The sequence below is a fragment of the Scomber japonicus genome, chromosome 10 (genome assembly GCF_027409825.1).
Source record: "Scomber japonicus isolate fScoJap1 chromosome 10, fScoJap1.pri, whole genome shotgun sequence".
NCBI lineage: Eukaryota > Metazoa > Chordata > Actinopteri > Scombriformes > Scombridae > Scomber > Scomber japonicus.
In genome coordinates, this window is record NC_070587.1 from 20,496,188 (window position 1) to 20,514,552 (window position 18,365).

General features: G+C 40.7%; 1 protein-coding gene across 2 annotated transcripts in view; it reads right to left on the reverse strand.

Annotated features, from left to right (window-relative positions):
- Positions 1-10,744: 10,744 nt before the first annotated feature.
- Positions 10,745-18,365, reverse strand: part of rspo2 (R-spondin 2) — a 59,943-nt gene continuing 52,322 nt past the window's right edge. Inside the window, exon 5 of one of the 2 annotated variants that reach the window (XM_053327228.1) lies at positions 10,745-10,860. In XM_053327228.1, the coding sequence (XP_053183203.1) occupies positions 10,745-10,860 (116 nt within the window). The remainder of the gene's footprint in view (positions 10,861-18,365) is intronic. The other variant, XM_053327227.1, reaches the window with a different exon arrangement.

Here is an 18,365-nt window from a genome sequence, read left to right on the forward strand (position 1 = left end):
GTTCAAGTAGAAGTTTAAAGATCACACCACATCATATACAGCATAGACATTTAAAGAAAACAGGTAGTGTACTGTATTATCCAACAGACCAGTGATCATAGAAGCAAATAGTCAGTATAGAGTTAGGTTATCAGTAAATGGGGCAGAATGATATGGGATTTTGCTTATTGCGCAAGATATTTGGAAAGACCGAAGCTTCTGAAAACTCAACAAGCTGCTGACGTTATCTACATCAGTACAAACAGTGTATTTAATACTTTTAATTTTACTTTTTATTGTGCTCCTACATGTGTTGATTAATGTTTTTTATTTGATTTTCGAGTAGATTGTTTTTTTTACGCCGGCAGACAATCTTAAAGTGTTTCAGTGACAACAAAGTATATTCAAATATTGTAATAAAGTTGTTCTTATTATTACAATGCATGCATGGAACTGTATGTCCTAGCTGTTGAAAAATGGTTGATGGTTGATTTGATATTGTGAAACAGACACTGGGTCTTAAAAAGAAAAAATCTAGAATATTCCCATCCCACAGGACTTTTCTATAACAATTCCCAGCATTGGTCAGGGAGTGACGCAAGCCAATTCCTGGAGAGAAGTAAGTGCTGCCAGTGATGAATTAGCAGTGGCACAAGTGAGTTTAAACACTAGCACATTGTGCACATTCAACTATCAGACTGGGGAACAACTGGAATGAGCTGGCAGGACTTGCCAAAAAAGTCAAAGATTTCAAACAACTTAATCTATTCAAACCCTTCCTTAAGGTGAAAACAGTCAGGCCTGTAGTTGCAGTGGCTGTTGTGCTTGCCATTTTATTTTATTGATAGATGACTTAACTATAAATCTGAGACCAATAATAAATATTTAAAAAGAGCATATCATAGACCGCCACAATAAATGTTATAAATGTTACAATAAAACAAATGATCTTTTTTTATCCAGTGAAGCATGTGGTATGTGCTGCAAGACTCCAGCCTAGGATTCCCATAAGAAGCAATGAATATTCATTTGTAAAAATCTAATGTTACTGGATTTGATCACGCTGTGGTTAATATGTTATCAGTGATGTGCTATAAAACATGATGTTAAATACTATACATTTAGAAACTAATGTAATGTCAGAGCTACTATTTTGATGTCAATGACATGCAACATCAGCGAAGTACCTTAAAATATTGTGGATAAACTTTCAGTTTTAAGATAAAACAATTACATAGTACCTCTTTATTCAAGCTGTCATTGCTGTCATATATTATTAATTACAAATAACTGTGACGATCAATGAGAGAAAGCATCTTAACTTACAGCACTCTAGCAGTTGATGTCTGCCACCAAATCTTAAGGAAGTAACATCCTCCACTGGCCTCTAACAAACACTTACAGAGTCAACTTCATTTTCCAGGGTGGTCTTTTGTCCAAGTGCTAACCAGGCCCAGCTCAGCTCTGCTGTGCTTCGCTTGTTATCCAGTGCAGTGCAGGGAGGTATGGCATCTAGCCATTGTGGTATGCATGCTATTGTGTTACTTTCAGCATGGCTGAATTGCACCTAACAATTATAATGACCACAAAGGTCAAAAAAATGGTCTGGTGTTAATTTAGTGCAAAAATGACTTGGGAACACACAGACTGAGATGGACCCTGATAGAGTTCTGAATGGTGAAACAACATACAGAGAGGTTAACATATTGCAAGTGACAAGCAGAACAATGGCAACCCTGTTGTTGCTATATAAGCCTGTGTGATTACGATTTAATTTCCCTCATAGACACAGAAGTGCATGTAGACGCGGAGCACACATTTACTCACTCACACATGCACAGACTACCAGACTGGAGCCTGGCAGACTCCTGCCTTTATCCCACCCTCATGCAGCTTTGCAGGGGGCTGAGTGGTGTGCCAGGCCTGCCTCGCGCCCAGACGGATGCCCGTTGTACGCCCCCATACCAGCAGAGCTGCTGCCAAACCACACAAGGAGATAGTAAATGAGAGTAGAGGGTTCTGTTCAGTTTCCTCACACACACACACGCACCCATGTGGTTTATTTTATCGGATTCATACCCACATACACACACACACAAAACACAATGCAGGCAGGCAGGCAGCAATTAGGGGCCTGTTCATCAGTGAACTCCAGTATACTAGCTCTATAAATCTTCAAACTAGCGTTTTTAAAGTGTAGAAACTAAGCGTTGGGGTCATAAACTGAAGAACAGGATGTTGCCATCGTTGGTCATTTGATTAGTAGACACTGTTGAGGCATCCAGACAGAGGAAAATGCAAATCATAGCTTCAGATCTTCATAGAGACACACAAGAATGTTTTGTTTCAAAAGATAGAGACTGATGAGCAGATGAACACATTAATCTACTTGACTTTCTATATAATACTTGCTGATATTTAAAAGTGAATGATGAAACTAAGCTTACTTTTAAAGTGACATAGCCAGTATCTGAAATCAGAATAAATGAATGTACTTAAGTCTGTGAGATGTATAGTGCTTTACAAACTGATTTCTATACACTGCAACATTGTATAAACGGCAAGCCATATTTTTTAGCCACACTTCTATATTATACCATAACTATAGTGGTGTGGCTATAGGGTCCAGTCCAGTCCACCACTTTAGTCCAGACTTAATTATCTTAACAAAAACTATATGGATTTCCACAAAATTTGTATCTTAACTTCAAAAGAAGTTGCTTTTCATAATTGCGAGAATTCAGTCTCACTCTTCTTAGACTGATAACAAGTCGTGCAATGCTAAAAAGCCTCTCACAGGCCACTGACGCAGGTAGAGGCGTATTCGGCTTCAGACAGCTTGCACACAGCTGGGATGGATGTCAGCAAGTCGTCCATGTGATCTGCTCAACAGGCCAAACATCCGTCCAGTTGTTTAGAGCTGTCTTGCAGTCTGTGATACGACTTCAGGGCAGAGAAGAACTAGACCTGGTGGTATCACCATCTGTAAGGAGAGTTCTTCCATGTGCTGCTTGATGTAGTCCTTTCATGAAATATATTGAGGTTGAAAATAGAAATGACAGGATTGATACAACTTTAGTCCCTGTCATGATCCCAACTTAACGTTTTGTGCTAAATAGTTTGTTTTAATTTGAGGTTCATAAATCTAGTTTAATAAACTATCCATGCATCCATAATTGATTTGTGATTTTTCTAATATGACAAAGTGTCTAAATGTACAACCATACACTATCATCCTTTATCCAAGTTGTTCTGAATTTTGGAAGACTCACAGCTGCAATCAACTCAGGGTCTCCTGACATGTGGCCAAACCCTCTTTATTCCCACCAGAGGCTTGTAATACTTCAACTTTGATGGTCAGCAGGTTGATTGTTGGAAGTAGCCACTCCATCTAGACTTTTGTTTCTGCTTGCAAGATGTCAGTTGCCTGGGCTACTGAGCTTATGGCAGCAACCCTGTGAGGAATGCAAGTTCAGGTGGGTTAAACCTGTGATGAAAACACTAAATAACCATTTCATCACATTCAACAACAAAATGCAGAATAAGTAATTAACTAAAATGGAAAGTTGGGATACATGGTTATTAATGCCCAAGAAAGGGTGCACAAAAACATCAACGGTTCTATAGACAGTCAAGACATTATGTTTATAAAATATGCATAAGTCTTACTTATAATGGAATTTATAATGGGAATCTGTAGGCCTACAGATTACTCTGATGCCCCCCTTTACCTAGTCTGTGATTATCCTCAATAGTCCTTCCACTTCCAGGAACAAGGAGTTCCACCTGGTAGCATTCGGGTACAGCAGCTAAAGGGAGCAAAAATCTTCAACAGTTTCAGCTGTAAGTATGGACCTTCTCCATTTGTTCCAGATTGCATAACACTTGTCAAATATTGATGGTACACTTTCTTGTACACCTCATTGGATGTTGATTTCATGGCACCAACTGTAGCTATCAGGTTTAGCTGTCAACAAACACATTACTGGTTCTTTGGGAGCTGAAACTCAAAATCCTCATCTTCATTCAGAACACTTGACACCAGTAAGAGTGTTTCAGGAAGTCTGTGATTTGAAAGTAATCAGCAACATTCATTAGCCATCACGTCAGCCAGATATCTGAACGGGCTTAATTCTAATTATCATAACTAAACAACATTAACGTTGCGGTTTCATGTAATTAAGTTCAATTTACCTCAATGTGTTTGTTGAGGTTGGATGGGGAGTTCTAAAATGCCAATATTTCAGTATCTTTGTTCAGTTTAAAGAATCTTTCACTCCAACATGACAAAACATTCTCGTCAGTATGGCTACAGGTGTTCCGTCTTCATCACCACCGTCATTGTTGCTGTACTAGCAGGTGCCATCTGAGTGCCATTCCAATTGTTTGCACTTGCCGATTAACATGATTAACCAACGATTAACACGATTAACCAATGACTTAACAAACAAGCTACCACATTTCTTCCAATATCTTTTTGTAGTAACAAAGTTACACAGGAAAAATGTATCGGCGTGACAGAAGATATTTAATTTAGAAAATTTAGACAGAAATGTGACAGAAATAAATAATCGATAATAAAAATACTGTAATGAAGTATTATTACATTGGTACATTACACCACTGCATAAGTCTAAACTTACTGTGCTCTGTATTGAGAAAAGCTCATGGTGATTACAGTAAACATTATATCTGCTAAATATCAGCATGTTAGCATCGTCATTATAAGCATGTTGTACTGATCTTTTCATTTTGTTGTTCCTAAGCACAGATTCACAGAGTCGCTAGCATGGTTTAGTCTTGTAAAAATCTAACAGTGTGGGGTAGAATTTGGAATTGATTTCTATTAATGTTCTTCTTGATTGGATCCAGAGGGCCACATTACATACAATATAGCCTGTAATATGTCATTTGACTGCAATAGTTTCAGACTCTCAACCGACAGATTAGTCATCACTTTCTACAGTTAATGACTTAAACCAGCAACAGCAGAGAGCAGAGTGTGAACCAGAGGCTCCACCGCAGGTCACACTCCACAGCAAAGGCTGGGAGTCATTCACATACACACACACACACACACACACACACATACACACAATCAACGCTGGGAACCACTGACATGAGGTCAAGACCTCCCCTACAGCTGAGTTGATTAAACACGTTTCTACAACCCACACACTGCCCAATAAAATCTGCTGTGCTGAGGATGATGAGTGTGTTGCACACAGTGGGAGCATCACTGGCTCCAGCCTTCCTAGAGTGCCCAGCCCAGCTAGCGAGACTTAAGTCCAACACCCCGGCCGCAGCAGCTCCACTTCCGCCTACTCATTGTGCCTTGAGGGAGCAATCAACTTGGCTTCTTTTTAGGATAATGCCTGTTTGTACGTGTGTATATGTATGAATGAATATTTCCTCTGCAGACCCTCCAAGTGGAGGCAAAGGTTGCTTCTGAGGCATGGCACTGCATAATCCCACTCTGAATGAAGGCAGGGGGGGGAAAGATAAACATTCCTGGACAATGAGACCTTCCTTTACCCCCCACTGTATTCATACCCACTTAAAATCTGCTTAGCCACAATGCAACACTTGGCTCAAGTGAACAGCCCCCCTGGAACCGGGGCAGTGCCACTACAGAATAACATATCCCCGCTCCTAGAAGCCACAAGTGTCAGCTATGGCTCAAATACAATCCTTCTGGGCCCTTACTGAGCACATTATACCCAATTCAACTGGTCTTAATATACTTTAATAAGACCTGTTTTCGATTAATTCTCCCTTGAAACCGGTAGTAACACGGCTACTAGGCACATATAAAAATTGAATGAATGGAACAGGGCTGCCAGGGAGTCAGAAGGGGGAAAATAGGAATCCTTGTGGATTTGTCCTCACCAGCTGGCTCTTGAGCCCAATATAATGGCTGTGCCCATGGCTCTCATAGCACCAGTGAGAGGAAATATTTGCCCAGCCTGTAATGTGTTTAAGGTGCGCAGTATGATTCAGTTCAGGTCATAAAGCACTTGCGCTTTAGACAGAGCTGTTCTGCCTGTATTCCCCTTAAGTGAACAGGGACAATGGCTTTGTGTTGTGTTTGGATCCCAATGTAATAGAAATAGCCATGCATTTCAGAGCAATGAGGGGTTAAATAAGCCAAATAATACTTATAGCACCCATAGGAAACACCACACCAGGTCAGTATAGAAATGCCTGTCTGTTCCATATAATAGATGGTGATAAAACTCCCATGTCCCCACTGCACCTGCTGTTATGAAGCCTAACCGCAGAAACACTACCACAGCAAGTGACTCATAAATATTCCCCCATTTGTCAACCAAGAACGAAAGAAAAAAATTCTAATGGCGATATTAATACACAAGGTGAGCAACAAGGCCATGAATCTTTTCCTCTTTCTGTGCGGCAGGTGAGGCATATGTGGAGGGGCTACATGACCGTGATGATCATGAACGCAGCATTAGCAGCGTACTTCAAGTGCAGCTCGGAATCTTTTTTTTTTTTTTTTTTTACAATTTCCCATTTGAAAAGTCTCTGAAGCAAAGCAAATAACTGTCACAGACAATTAGCTTTTATTGAAGAACATATTTATTTTTGGGATTAACTTGTTACCTAGCAACTCCAAATGAAGGCAGTATCTGCATTCGGAGTTAACTTTGGATTGCAATTTTGCAATTAGAAGTGAATTTAGTAATAAAAGTCACCCATTAATGACACTATTTAGTAGGCTTGTACACACCATGATGGCTAACATATGGCAAACTTGTTCGAAATATTAAGATCTGCTTATCCTTTGACACCAGTATGTTCCTACTCATTGCTGTTCCGGCCCGTGCCAAACACTATGGCTAACCCATATGAAGATTAATGATTCCAGATTTCCCTCCACTCAAAGGGCAAGCGATGGCTCATTATACAGTTATTAAAAACAGCAAATTATTACAGCATTTATTATCCCGGGCAATCTTATTTGCCCCACCAAGGTCATAACTTCCATTTCTGCCATCTGCATTGGAACTAATGTGTCACATGTGCCACAACTGCACACTTACAATAAGCTACAGTATGTGAATGTAGAGCAGAGGTCCTTGAGCCCCTCCTCTTATCCTCTTACTGTCTTGTGAGGTACATACATTGTGCACAATGCATGCACTTTCACACACCATAACAACCTGCTTTAGAGGCACAGATTGCTATCACTGATCTATACAGTGTAGAGCCCACTGGGTCATTTCCTGTCAGTGGTTTCACTTGTTGTGCCTTTGAAGCAGGCTTTAATAATAGGACCCAACAGAACTAATGAAAACGCTCTCTTTCAGATTAAAAGGGAGCTTCAGTCTCAGCCACCTAACCACATTTAGCACAAACATTAAAACACACAGACACACACACACACACACACACACACACACACACACACACACACACACACACAGTGGCATGCATGCACACATACACACAGTTTACAGAAGTGGTTTACACAGAGGACCATGTCTTCTGATGTGTGGATGACTGCTAACCCTCTTAACAACACTGAGCATGCCATCAGTGTCCTGCTTCTCACAGTGGTAGAAAAAAAAATCGAGTGGATTGATGTCAAAGGGGAAAGGTGAGGGGGAAATGAAGAGATCAATTCATCCGGAATGTGCGACGTGATACTCTTTGTAACCCATTTCTTTTTTCCATTGTAGACTTCTGCAATGTGTGCTTTAGTGGTGGTCTTGTGCTTAATGAATCCACTTCAGTGCAGTTCCTCTCCGTAAGCCTTTAGGTTTAATCCCCCAGTCTGGAGCAGTGATAGTCTGGCCCAGGGGATGACATCTGTGAATCGTTCATTAACTTGTAACCAGCAGCAGATGTCTTTAAAAACAACTCGCTACATCTACTACGCCTTATTTCATTCCCTGCAACGGTTATTTTTGCTTTGCTTTCATTCACTGCTGGACTCGATTGGTTGCAGTATGGAAGCCCAAAACTGACAAAACGTGGTTAAACATTATTAGACAATTTTTTTTTTTTTTTAACTTTTACCACTAATCAGTTGATTAAATGAAATAAAACGTATTTCATTTTACTCTAGCTCATTTCACTTTTAACTCCATCATTTCTTTTTTCCTATTTATTTGGTCTTGGCACACATTTAATCATAAGTTTTCCCCTTCACAGCATTTCCTTTTCCTCGGCACATTTCCTATAGAGCTGCGAAGTGTTAGGAGCTATTAAAAATCTCATTCATTTTTTCCCATACACAATGTTAAATGGCCCACAGTTGGAACGCTGTTCTCAGAATGTTTTGCCAGTTAAAATGCTTTAGTAACTTTTACAAGTTGCTCCAGCAATATGCAGCATATGTGTGATTAACATAACATGTACTGGCTGGTTTAGTGTAATAAGGATTAGTTTATTATTATTAATTCATTGATGTGTTGCTTTTTTTTAAACTTATCTGATAAGCTATTTCATACATTTTGTCAGTTTCAGGGCTCCAGAGCTCCAGTGTCACTCGGTGGAAGTGAGGAAATAAATAGCCTCCTGTGTAACATATGCTGCGACACCTGTGAAAGATGTTCAGGCTCTTAAAACAGTGGTGTATTAGGCCTCATGATGGACATGGAGCATAGAGAGAGTGAGGTATTTCAGCACTGACAGCCTCCCTATGGAAATATCATGTGTGATTTCAGGGGCGTTAACCAGAGCAGGAAGACTGTGGTCTGTGTCTCCCAGGATGATATATATGTGACACAACGTGATTCATCTGCTACTGTGCATCCATAAGCTGTCTGGCAGATTTTGGCCTTTTTCTCTTTTGGGAGAATGATTACACAGTGTGGATCTTGGGCTAAATTAGCCATGACTAGCATTAAAACATTTTCTCGTCGCTCACACACCAGGCAGATTTAGCCTGGAGACTTTTATATCTGTTTATTTGATGTTTTGAGGACCATAAAAATGAGTAAGTGCGACGTGCATCACATGAAGAGGTGATTGAATGTGTGTGTGATAGAAGACCCATAGCCAAATAGATGTTGTTAGGGCATTACAGTATGATCTTGGAAATTAATGAGCCACCGACGACATGCATTGGTTTGGTACCATTCATGAGGATACGTCATAGCGAATTACAAACCCTTAACAGTGCCGTCATGCTGTTAAGGCCAAATCGACCATATCCAATCCTTTGGCTGGAGGTAGCACTTGTGTCATGCAGCGCGACATGATGGATTTCACAAATGTTTTTGAAATCACATAATTGTACACTGAAGTGAGACAAGGAAACGGCAGTTTCGGAGTTTAGCCACATATATTATAGCCATAGACAATAATGAAAGGCTTCATCGTACAGTCACATGAAATGTATTTTAATAAAACACAATGTACACATATGCAGTCCTATGACCATACATTTGCTGGATCCTAATTGTTAAACCTAGAATATGTCAAAGCATAGTTTTATTTGCCTTTTTTCTTTAAACATTGAAATCAGTAGATGAGGTCAAATGAATGTAATACAACACTTTGCGTGACATCAGACAAAAACCTTTTTCCACATGTTAAAGATACGCACTGTTATAAGGAACTCAAAGAATATTTCAGCATATAAGAGTATGAGGCAAAAATTCTCACTGAACAAAAAAAAAAGTACAAAATAGAATTAATAAATAAATCAAATATATACCATATAAATGAAATAGCTATGTGGCGGCTATGTTTATTATTTGTTTTTAATCATTTTAATCTGTAGCTTGGTATTACAACCTTTTTATCTCTAAAACATTTAGAACGGTGAACGAGTCAATACTGAAAATACAGTAATAAGCTTTCATAATTAGATAAACTATGTACACATGAATCTGTTGCCATGCTAGTCGAACAACTAAATTTCTTTTTTTTTTTATCCACACTATACAGTTAGAGCATAAAGCGGTCTGAACGTAAACAGTTTGTGCTGAGAATAAAATACTTTGCAACTATGCATGGTAATTTCTTTAATATTACTCTCAAAAATGTACATAACATAAAGGCCACACATGGGAACACTGCGTCTCCATTTAGAGGGATGGTGAGGGTAGCTTTGACATAAATATAGGAACAAAAAACAGTCTCTTTCAGTTCAAGATGCCATTTTCTTGTCCATCAGCATCATTTGCTTCAGCCAAATCTCTTTGCCTCGTCATCCTCCATCTTCTTTTATCCTTCTCCCCCTCCCCTCCTCTCTCCTCCTCCCCAAGTAGTTTAGCTTGCCCTCACTACCTCTCCTGTCAACTTCCCTCTAGCCGTCTTTCCCGCCTCCACACAGTCTCTGGTTGCCCCTCTGTCTTCCATCACCCTGGACGGTTAATGACATTGTTAATGACGGGAAATGAGTTCAGTAATGTCAACTGTAAAGGTCCACAAGGCAAGGGGTGGGGCTGTGGGGGTACAGAGTCACCTGGCTGGTCACTGCAGCGCGGGGGGGCAGGGGAGAAGGGGGGAGGGGTGGGGGGGTGGGTGGCAGCGGGAGGTGGAGGCATGAAGCATGTGTTTGGTGTGTTGATACCGATATTTGTACATTAGACATATATTTTTGTAGTGACGGATTTGTGAGTCATGGCGGTGTCCTGGTGGGCAGTGGGGTGAAGTTGGGGGTGGGTGGGGGGAGGGCGGGGAGGCAGGGGAGGTGGTGGGGTTCATGATAGTCGTTGGTCAGAGTTTGGGTGCAGCAGCTAGCAGCTTTGCGTTGGTTCTTTGTTCTATGGGTAGTCCGTGGTTTCAGTCCTCACTGGCTGGAGCGCGCAGATGCCAAGTGGTCGCTGTGCTGATTCTGGGCCCGAAACCGCAGCCTCTGCTTGTTCTTCTTCTTTGGTTCTTTGGGTCGGTGCTTCCCTGAGCCACCTGGCAAAAAAGAGAGAAAAAGAGAGAAATTGTTATCCCTTTAATCAGCTCTTCCCTCAATTGTTAAGATTTTTCCAAGTAACGGCCATCCTGCATTTCAGAGCTGGAGAGAACCTCACGTCAAAGTCTTCCTGCTCAATGAAATGTGGTCTTTTTCCCTGGCAAATGATACATGAAGACCTCTCAGCAGACGTGTGATTAAAGCTGAATCACCAGCTTGGCAAAGCAGGCAACTTCCCTGAGGCCCCGAGACCCTCAGGGGCCTTGAAGGTTGTCTGTTTGGCAATTACTTTGTAGTAATTGAATTAACTGCAAATTTGTTTGGTAATATGCACCACTAATCTTGAGAGGCCCTGTCTTTTTAATATTTGAGTTGATATAATGCTTACAGGCTACAAATTAATGTATAATCTAATAATTGCAAACCAAATAACTCACAGTAAAAATCTGGCAGGTTTTCAGTTGAGAGATACTCGTTGGTTTTGGGCAAAATGAGTTTGGGTAAATGTTCATGCGTGTGAGTGGGGGGTGGGGTGGGGGTGTGGGGTTCAACATGGACACCCCAGCTTTCTGTTCCCCAGGAGGCGCCATAGTTGGTCAATCGGGTGCTGCATGCTATCCCCCAAACTTGTTTTTCTTGCGTATTTGACAAAATGTGTTCTACTCCGTTAGCTAAATCGCTATGGGAAACTGACCAAAATGTCAAAACTTATTTATTTTTTTTGTTTGTGAAAAGATCGATGCAGTTCCACACAGAAAAAAACATTGGAGTCACATAACCTCGTTGACCTGGACTTACTACACTATAAAGAGATTGTTGGCAACACTGTATTGCTGTACTAAGCATATTTGCTTTTATTGCACTGGAAGCCATGCTGTAGTACTTGTGACTGACCTCGCACTTGAATATTGATCAGACTCAGAAATTGGGACAATGTTTCGACACTGAGTTAAATTTGTACCTCTAATTGATCACTAATGAGATGATGATAAGTGGACATGACTGCTTTCTGGGCAACAGATAAATGATGAATTTGTAAAAGCATAACCAAAGGCTCACTAAGCAGACTGTTGAGCAATGTATTATGTGAGCTCGACCTGCTTATTTTATGGTACAGGACCCATTGACTTAACTTAGTCCTGAACTTGGATTTGAACACAGCACTGTCCAAGGGTTAGGGTTAGGGTTAGGGTTAGTGACATTTGGAGAAAAGGTGATGAAAGAAGAAGCCGAAAATGCTTTGTGGATCACAAGTGTGCTTTTAAAATTGATGCATGGATTCAGAAAGCATTGTTATTTGTTAGATCTCATACAAACTCCCTTTGCCAATAACACATGCTGCACTACATAAAGAAATGAACCTTATACGAGGGAACATAGCATATCAGATCTCTCCTAAACTCAGGACTCAACCTCAATTTTTAAACAAACGTCTGTTCACACCAACACTTTTCCCTGTCACTGGAAAAGAGACAGGAGATAAGTTTGGGACGTTGCATAACTATCTTTCCAAGTTGGAAAGGTCCCCCAGCCCAAGGTTAATCCATCCCAGGTTTCACTAGGACAGGCAAGGCATGCTGGGAACTGACTTCCTGCTCTTGTGGAAGCTTGTGTGGTGGAGGTTCTGCACCCACGGCTCCCTGTGACAGAGAAAACTCTGGCTACTGAACCGCAAGGCAACAATCTGGCTGCCAAGGCCACAAATAAGATAACGAGGTGTGTGTGCGAGATGTGTGCGAGGAGGAGTGAGTGTGAGGGAATTTAAGGGAAAAGAAAATCTAATGGGGGGAAAAGTGGAGTAAGGCTTGGATGATGAGACGCTATCTGGATCCTGATCTAGAACACAAAAACAAGCCACGCTATGGTTCGCTGAGGGGGGAAGAACAGGAAAGCTGTACAGAAAAACAAGTCTTGAAACGCAGGCTTTCGCTGCCCGACTCTGGGACTTATTACTTGCACTTGTTCGAGCCGTTTCTCTCACGAAAAATAGGTAACAGTGTGTAAAATGTCCTTATCTCTAATTACCTTCTCATATGTGCTGACATTTGGCCTTTTAAGCACCCGCTAAAACACACCCATTGCCAGTTCTCAGGGCTACACTGTGAGGTAGATTTGAAAATATTCACTCGTTTAAGCCGACATGCATGAGAGAGCAAGATATTGCTCTGCTAATAGGGTCTCTCAATGAATAATACAGATGCATGCAAACATCAAACCACCTCAGAGCTATTTCCTGTAATTAATTTAATCTCGTTATTTTGAGTCACATTTCCAATCTGAGCCATGGCAATAAAGTTTCTCGGACACAGCTCGCAGTTAAAATCACCCGTTCAAAGCAGCTTTCACATCTCTTCCATCAGAATCTCATGCCTTTCAATTGAATGAAATGTTCCCAGAAGACTTTGTACACTTGCTTAACTGATGCCACTTTACATTTTTTGCGTGACTTACAGTACAATAATGTTTGTTAAAGCAAATCTGCGGCTAAAAGGCATTTGGCCTATAGGTTAGTTTTCCTAATTGCTATTTAAAGAGGTAATTTTCCTTCAAAACAGTGTTGCTAGGTGCCTGATAAACACGCCTTTCAGTGCAATCAACTCAGATGAATTACATTTGACGGCAATAAAGAACCTGGTGCAGCATTAAACTCTCTCTATAACGGGCAAAGCCCTCGTGGGCCATTCCTTGGACGCAAGGCTGCATTTAAACTGAAAAAGCCTGCATTTACAGCAATTGCTTGAAACACAAATAAATATGTGAGAGTTAAGTTAAAAAGTAGTTTTCCTGGCTAGTTCAGGACTGGGCAGGAGATCTGTAATCCAAAGAGTTTTACGCTTTCTGTAACAGAGCGCACACACACACACACACACACACACACACACATACACACAGACATACACACACACACACTAACTGCAGGAAAGAAACAAAGTCAGCAGCTTTACATTCAGACTGAGCTGTTGTTCATGGGGTATGAAGTGCAGACAGAACTCATAAGTACACTGATTAATCACCCTACATTAGTAAGGAAACTCAATTTAAAGCTTTGTGATTAAACAGGGGTCACTCACATCATTTCTAACCGTTCCTTTTTCCTTTTTTTCCTTTGTTTCTTCATTTATAACATTAACATGTATACCAACTGGCCTTTTGACATCTGTCTTCCTAAAAGATTACACCACAGAAATGTATGTTTTCTAGGAACATTCACATTTGCTGCAACTACAAAAGTGAGGTAAAATCCACACTAGACTGCAGTGACCACACTCTGGCTTAGTAATCCATGGACTTGAGAAACTGCCATAGCCTCAGACAGACGTTGCTAAAACTAAATTAATATATTTATTCATTTTCCCTAACCTAGCTGTTATCTGTAAAGGAAAAAAACATTATTTTTTTTATGAACTGTTATCTTTGGTTATTCCACCCAACTGAATAGCAGTTAGTAATGATGGAGAAAACATCACTCCTGCTAAAGGCAACTAGTTTAGCAGATTTCAGAAGCTGTCATCTCAGATTTTGACTTTAGTGGGATTTATAGGATTTGGTGTGATTAAGCTACCTTCAAACCACACATATTTAAATGTATTAAATTTTAAAGTAATTCATCATATTGGATCCAGTATAAATATAAATAGCAAGTGGAAAGACAGACACCAAAACAGAGATATATAATGAGGTATGGACTTAAACAAACAGTAAAAATGGACAAAAAAATGCAGAAAAGGACTCATTTCATTGTCAGTTGTCAGCTTAAAATGTCATAAAATGAAAGCATTACAACATTTTTGTCAGTTGTGCACTTTTCAAGCCAGCCCTAAAACTTTAAAACCCTTTTTTCTCAACTTCACTGCTTCATGTAGCTAGAGACGGTTGTTTCCAAGGCTTTCTTCTCGTTCCTCGCTGTGCCTTTGGCTGTAGCGACTAGCAAGTTGATGACAGCTGTCAAGGCCAAGTCAAATTATCATCCTACACACACATGGAATATTCAAAACATTCCTCCTTAAAAAAAAAGAGACAATCATAGGAGCCATTACAGCACTCCATAAAGTCAATCCTGATGCTTTCCAGTCATCGCTTTTAAATTGCACCACAATAAATCACCAAATTCTGGATATTGTAAAGATACTGTAGGTTTCTCACAACATCCAGTGTTACTGTTATTCTCTTTCCATTCTGAACCTCTAACCTTACTCATCACAGACATTCACACATCCTCAAATAATAATCTCTGAATTGTATTAACTGTAGATGTTGAAAACTTCCAATGTGACATCTCTAACCAGTATCATCATGCACAATATTTCAAATTTCAGTCCTAACTCCTTAAACTAACTGATGGCACTTCATAAACATACCTCCACAGCAATTTTGGACCATATTTCATAAGCCAAAGTTCTTAATGTTGACAGCTAGAGGGCAACCAATCCCCACATAAACCCCCTTCCCCCAGTATCTGATACAATCCTAGTGAGATGGTCTATCATATCTGCCCAAGAACTCCCATTTAGCCTTTCCTCAGGGCACTACGCACTGAACACTGAGCTTTCATCATCTCATATTTACGACCGATGTAATCACTTAAGCTGATTACCAGGGTTCAGAGGAAACAGTTTAATTTGCCTGGAAAGAAATGATTAAGTCATCTCAATTGCTTTCAAAACCAAGAACAAATTCATAAATCGTAGAGCATGTAAAGATAATTTTGTCTTGGAAGGAACAGTAGGTTTCAAATCATTTTCTGTCTTTGTTTGTTTTTTGTCTTTTTTTGTATGCGTCTGCAACGGGCACAGCAAGGATTAAATCAAAGGAGAATGGCTTTTAACAGAAAATTAGAATCCTTTTTTTATACTTTTCTTTCCGTCCTGGCTGCATTTTACTATCACTCCAGCAAAAAAAAACATAATTTTACCAATGTTTAGTTTTGCTTCGCAGATACAATCTTCCTCTCCAAGCTTGACGTTTTTTGTTTGAGTTTGAAATGAAAATAAATCAAACAAACAAACAAAAAAACTCAAGAGCAAATCAAAATGTTTTGTATTTCGGAATCAGAAGCAGGGCCTGCGGTGGGATGGTTTGTTTACTGCTGTCAAAAATGACCTTTGCGAAATTCTTTTATGCATCTGTGTGTGTTTGTGTGTCTCTCTCATTCTGTCTATGTGTGTAAATGATATACATGCCCTTTATGTCTGTGCGTCAGTGATTGCGAGCTTCTATATCACCTATGTGAGCTTGAGAAATACTTAGTGTCATTTCCAATCTTTTCAGCTGCCAAACCAGCGAGCAACGAAATATTAAACTTCTCCGCACGCACTGTGGTGGACGTTCCTCAATAACCTCTGAAAGCCAGTCGGGATCCGCTGATTTTTTTCTTTTTCCTCCACATCATTCTCCTTCTCCCTTCCACTCTCCTTGTCCCTGCGATGCTATTTGAGGAGCTCAGCAATAATCGAGACGACTGCGTGGTGAAGATCCAACTACGAGTTAAGCGCTATAGGACGTATCATATTATTAAGGCCCAGCGCTCCAGAATAACATCTCCTCACAGAATGGGCAATATGACGACTTGTCCAACTGATGCACTGAAAGATAATCAGTCAAATCCATATCCAGGGGAAAGGAAGCCAAAGCCAAAGCTCCCTTCATCTATGTCAAAGCTAATATCTTTGTTTTGGAAAAGGGGATCAAACTCAAGAATATGTATAAGTTTACACGAGAGAAAGTATGCATTATGCAACAGTTTCGTATTCCAGTGAAATAAGACTTTATTTACCTTTTTGTCACAAATCATAGTTTTTTTAGAATCTCCACTCAAGGAAAGAGCCTTCTTTTTCTCTCTGAACCGGCCCTGAGGCTACTGTGGGGGTATCTTATATGAATACCCTATAATCACAGAGGCCATGACCTGCTAAAAAAGAGCAATGCACCGACTTTCAGCACAGGCCAAGTGATTTCATCCACTAACGGCTCCGGCGGCAGTGCAGGAATCGAAGGCCTAATCTTATCTCCATTGCTTGCGGTTTGAGGAAAATCGATGGCTGACCTCGAGAAGGCATTAAGACGTACGGTAAATGGGATCCTGTACTGCTTAAAACTCTCCCCTGCTCTCCTGTTACCCCCCGTCCCTCCACTTGACGCAGACGGTCAATTAATAACCTTTGTAGGACAGAGACAGAAGGGAGGGGGGTGGATGAGGGGGGATGAAACAAACAAAAAAAAAATCAAAACAATTTTGAAGAAGATTCGGGGGGACTTAAGGAAGGTAAAGCCGGAATTTTTGGCGGCTCGTCTTTTTCAAACAGGCCAAAGCGGAGGCCATTATTTGTGAGGGAAGGAGAGAACTACTGGCGCCAGTGAGATTTGATTTCAGTGGCAGAAATTGGATTAGCAGCCATTAAGGGCCTCCTCACACATACATTTATAATGCTGTGAAGGGGAAAGGATCTGTAGCCAGCCAGTGCTCTCTTTACTCACACACCGACAACTCCTCTGTCTGGGAAAAGGTTACATACGCTGACACTGCTCTATACTGCTGCTGAACTTAGTTTTCACTTGATTTATAGGTGGGACGCAGTGGTATGACCTCAAGTGACCCACAGTTCATTAAGGCGTAGGCCAAAGCTAGGCCAAAACTTTTAATGGTGCTTTGTGCCGTTTTCTGCGCACAGGGAAACGCTGTAGTGGGCTCATTTGACATTTGAAGCAAATTTACGCTTCAGTCCATAGCTGATGGAAAGGCAGAGGAGAATATGATACAGATGAAAATAATGTTGAAGTGTAAAAAAGGCAGAAATTTGTTACAGATTCAGACCTGGACAGAGTGAAAAGGCTACAATATTTAAGAGGAAAACTACTGGGAAATATTGTGGCAGAGGCACAGACGTCAGATGTAGGAAAAAAGAAATCAGCCTTTTGACAGAGAGGACAATCATTTACAAGAAGCTCATCTTGCCAACCAACTGACAAGAGGCTCTCTGCACAGCGTCACTTAGCCCTAACAAGGTTACTGCGGATCACACTCTTTCATTCACTCTTTCATTCTGTCGTTCTCTTTCTCCCATGCTCTGCTTACTATCACCGCGCTGCTGGGCGAGAATGATTTAAAACATACGCATTCCAATTTAAAAAGCTAATGTTGGGATTAGGTCGGTCATTATTTTCTCATCTATGACCCGGTGGAGGATCTGCACGGAGATTAAAAAAGCAGGTTAGCTCACCGCTCCGCTCTTTGATGCTTCGTTTCACTGACAATAAGCTAAAGCGAAAACCCGACTCGGAGATTAGCGTCCCTAAGCGGAGAAGTCCCGGCAAAACATGCATGACTGACACGGTGATTAATACACCCGATGGTCAGTGTAGACAGCCTGTTTTTCCCCCTCTGGAGAAAGTTGATCACACCAGCAAGAAGCAGCCACAACTGGTCCAGGAAGGGCAACAGAACAGATGATGGCTCTTGCGCATTAAAGTTCTCCATCGGTCTACTCAAGAGTTCAAAGTGATGCTC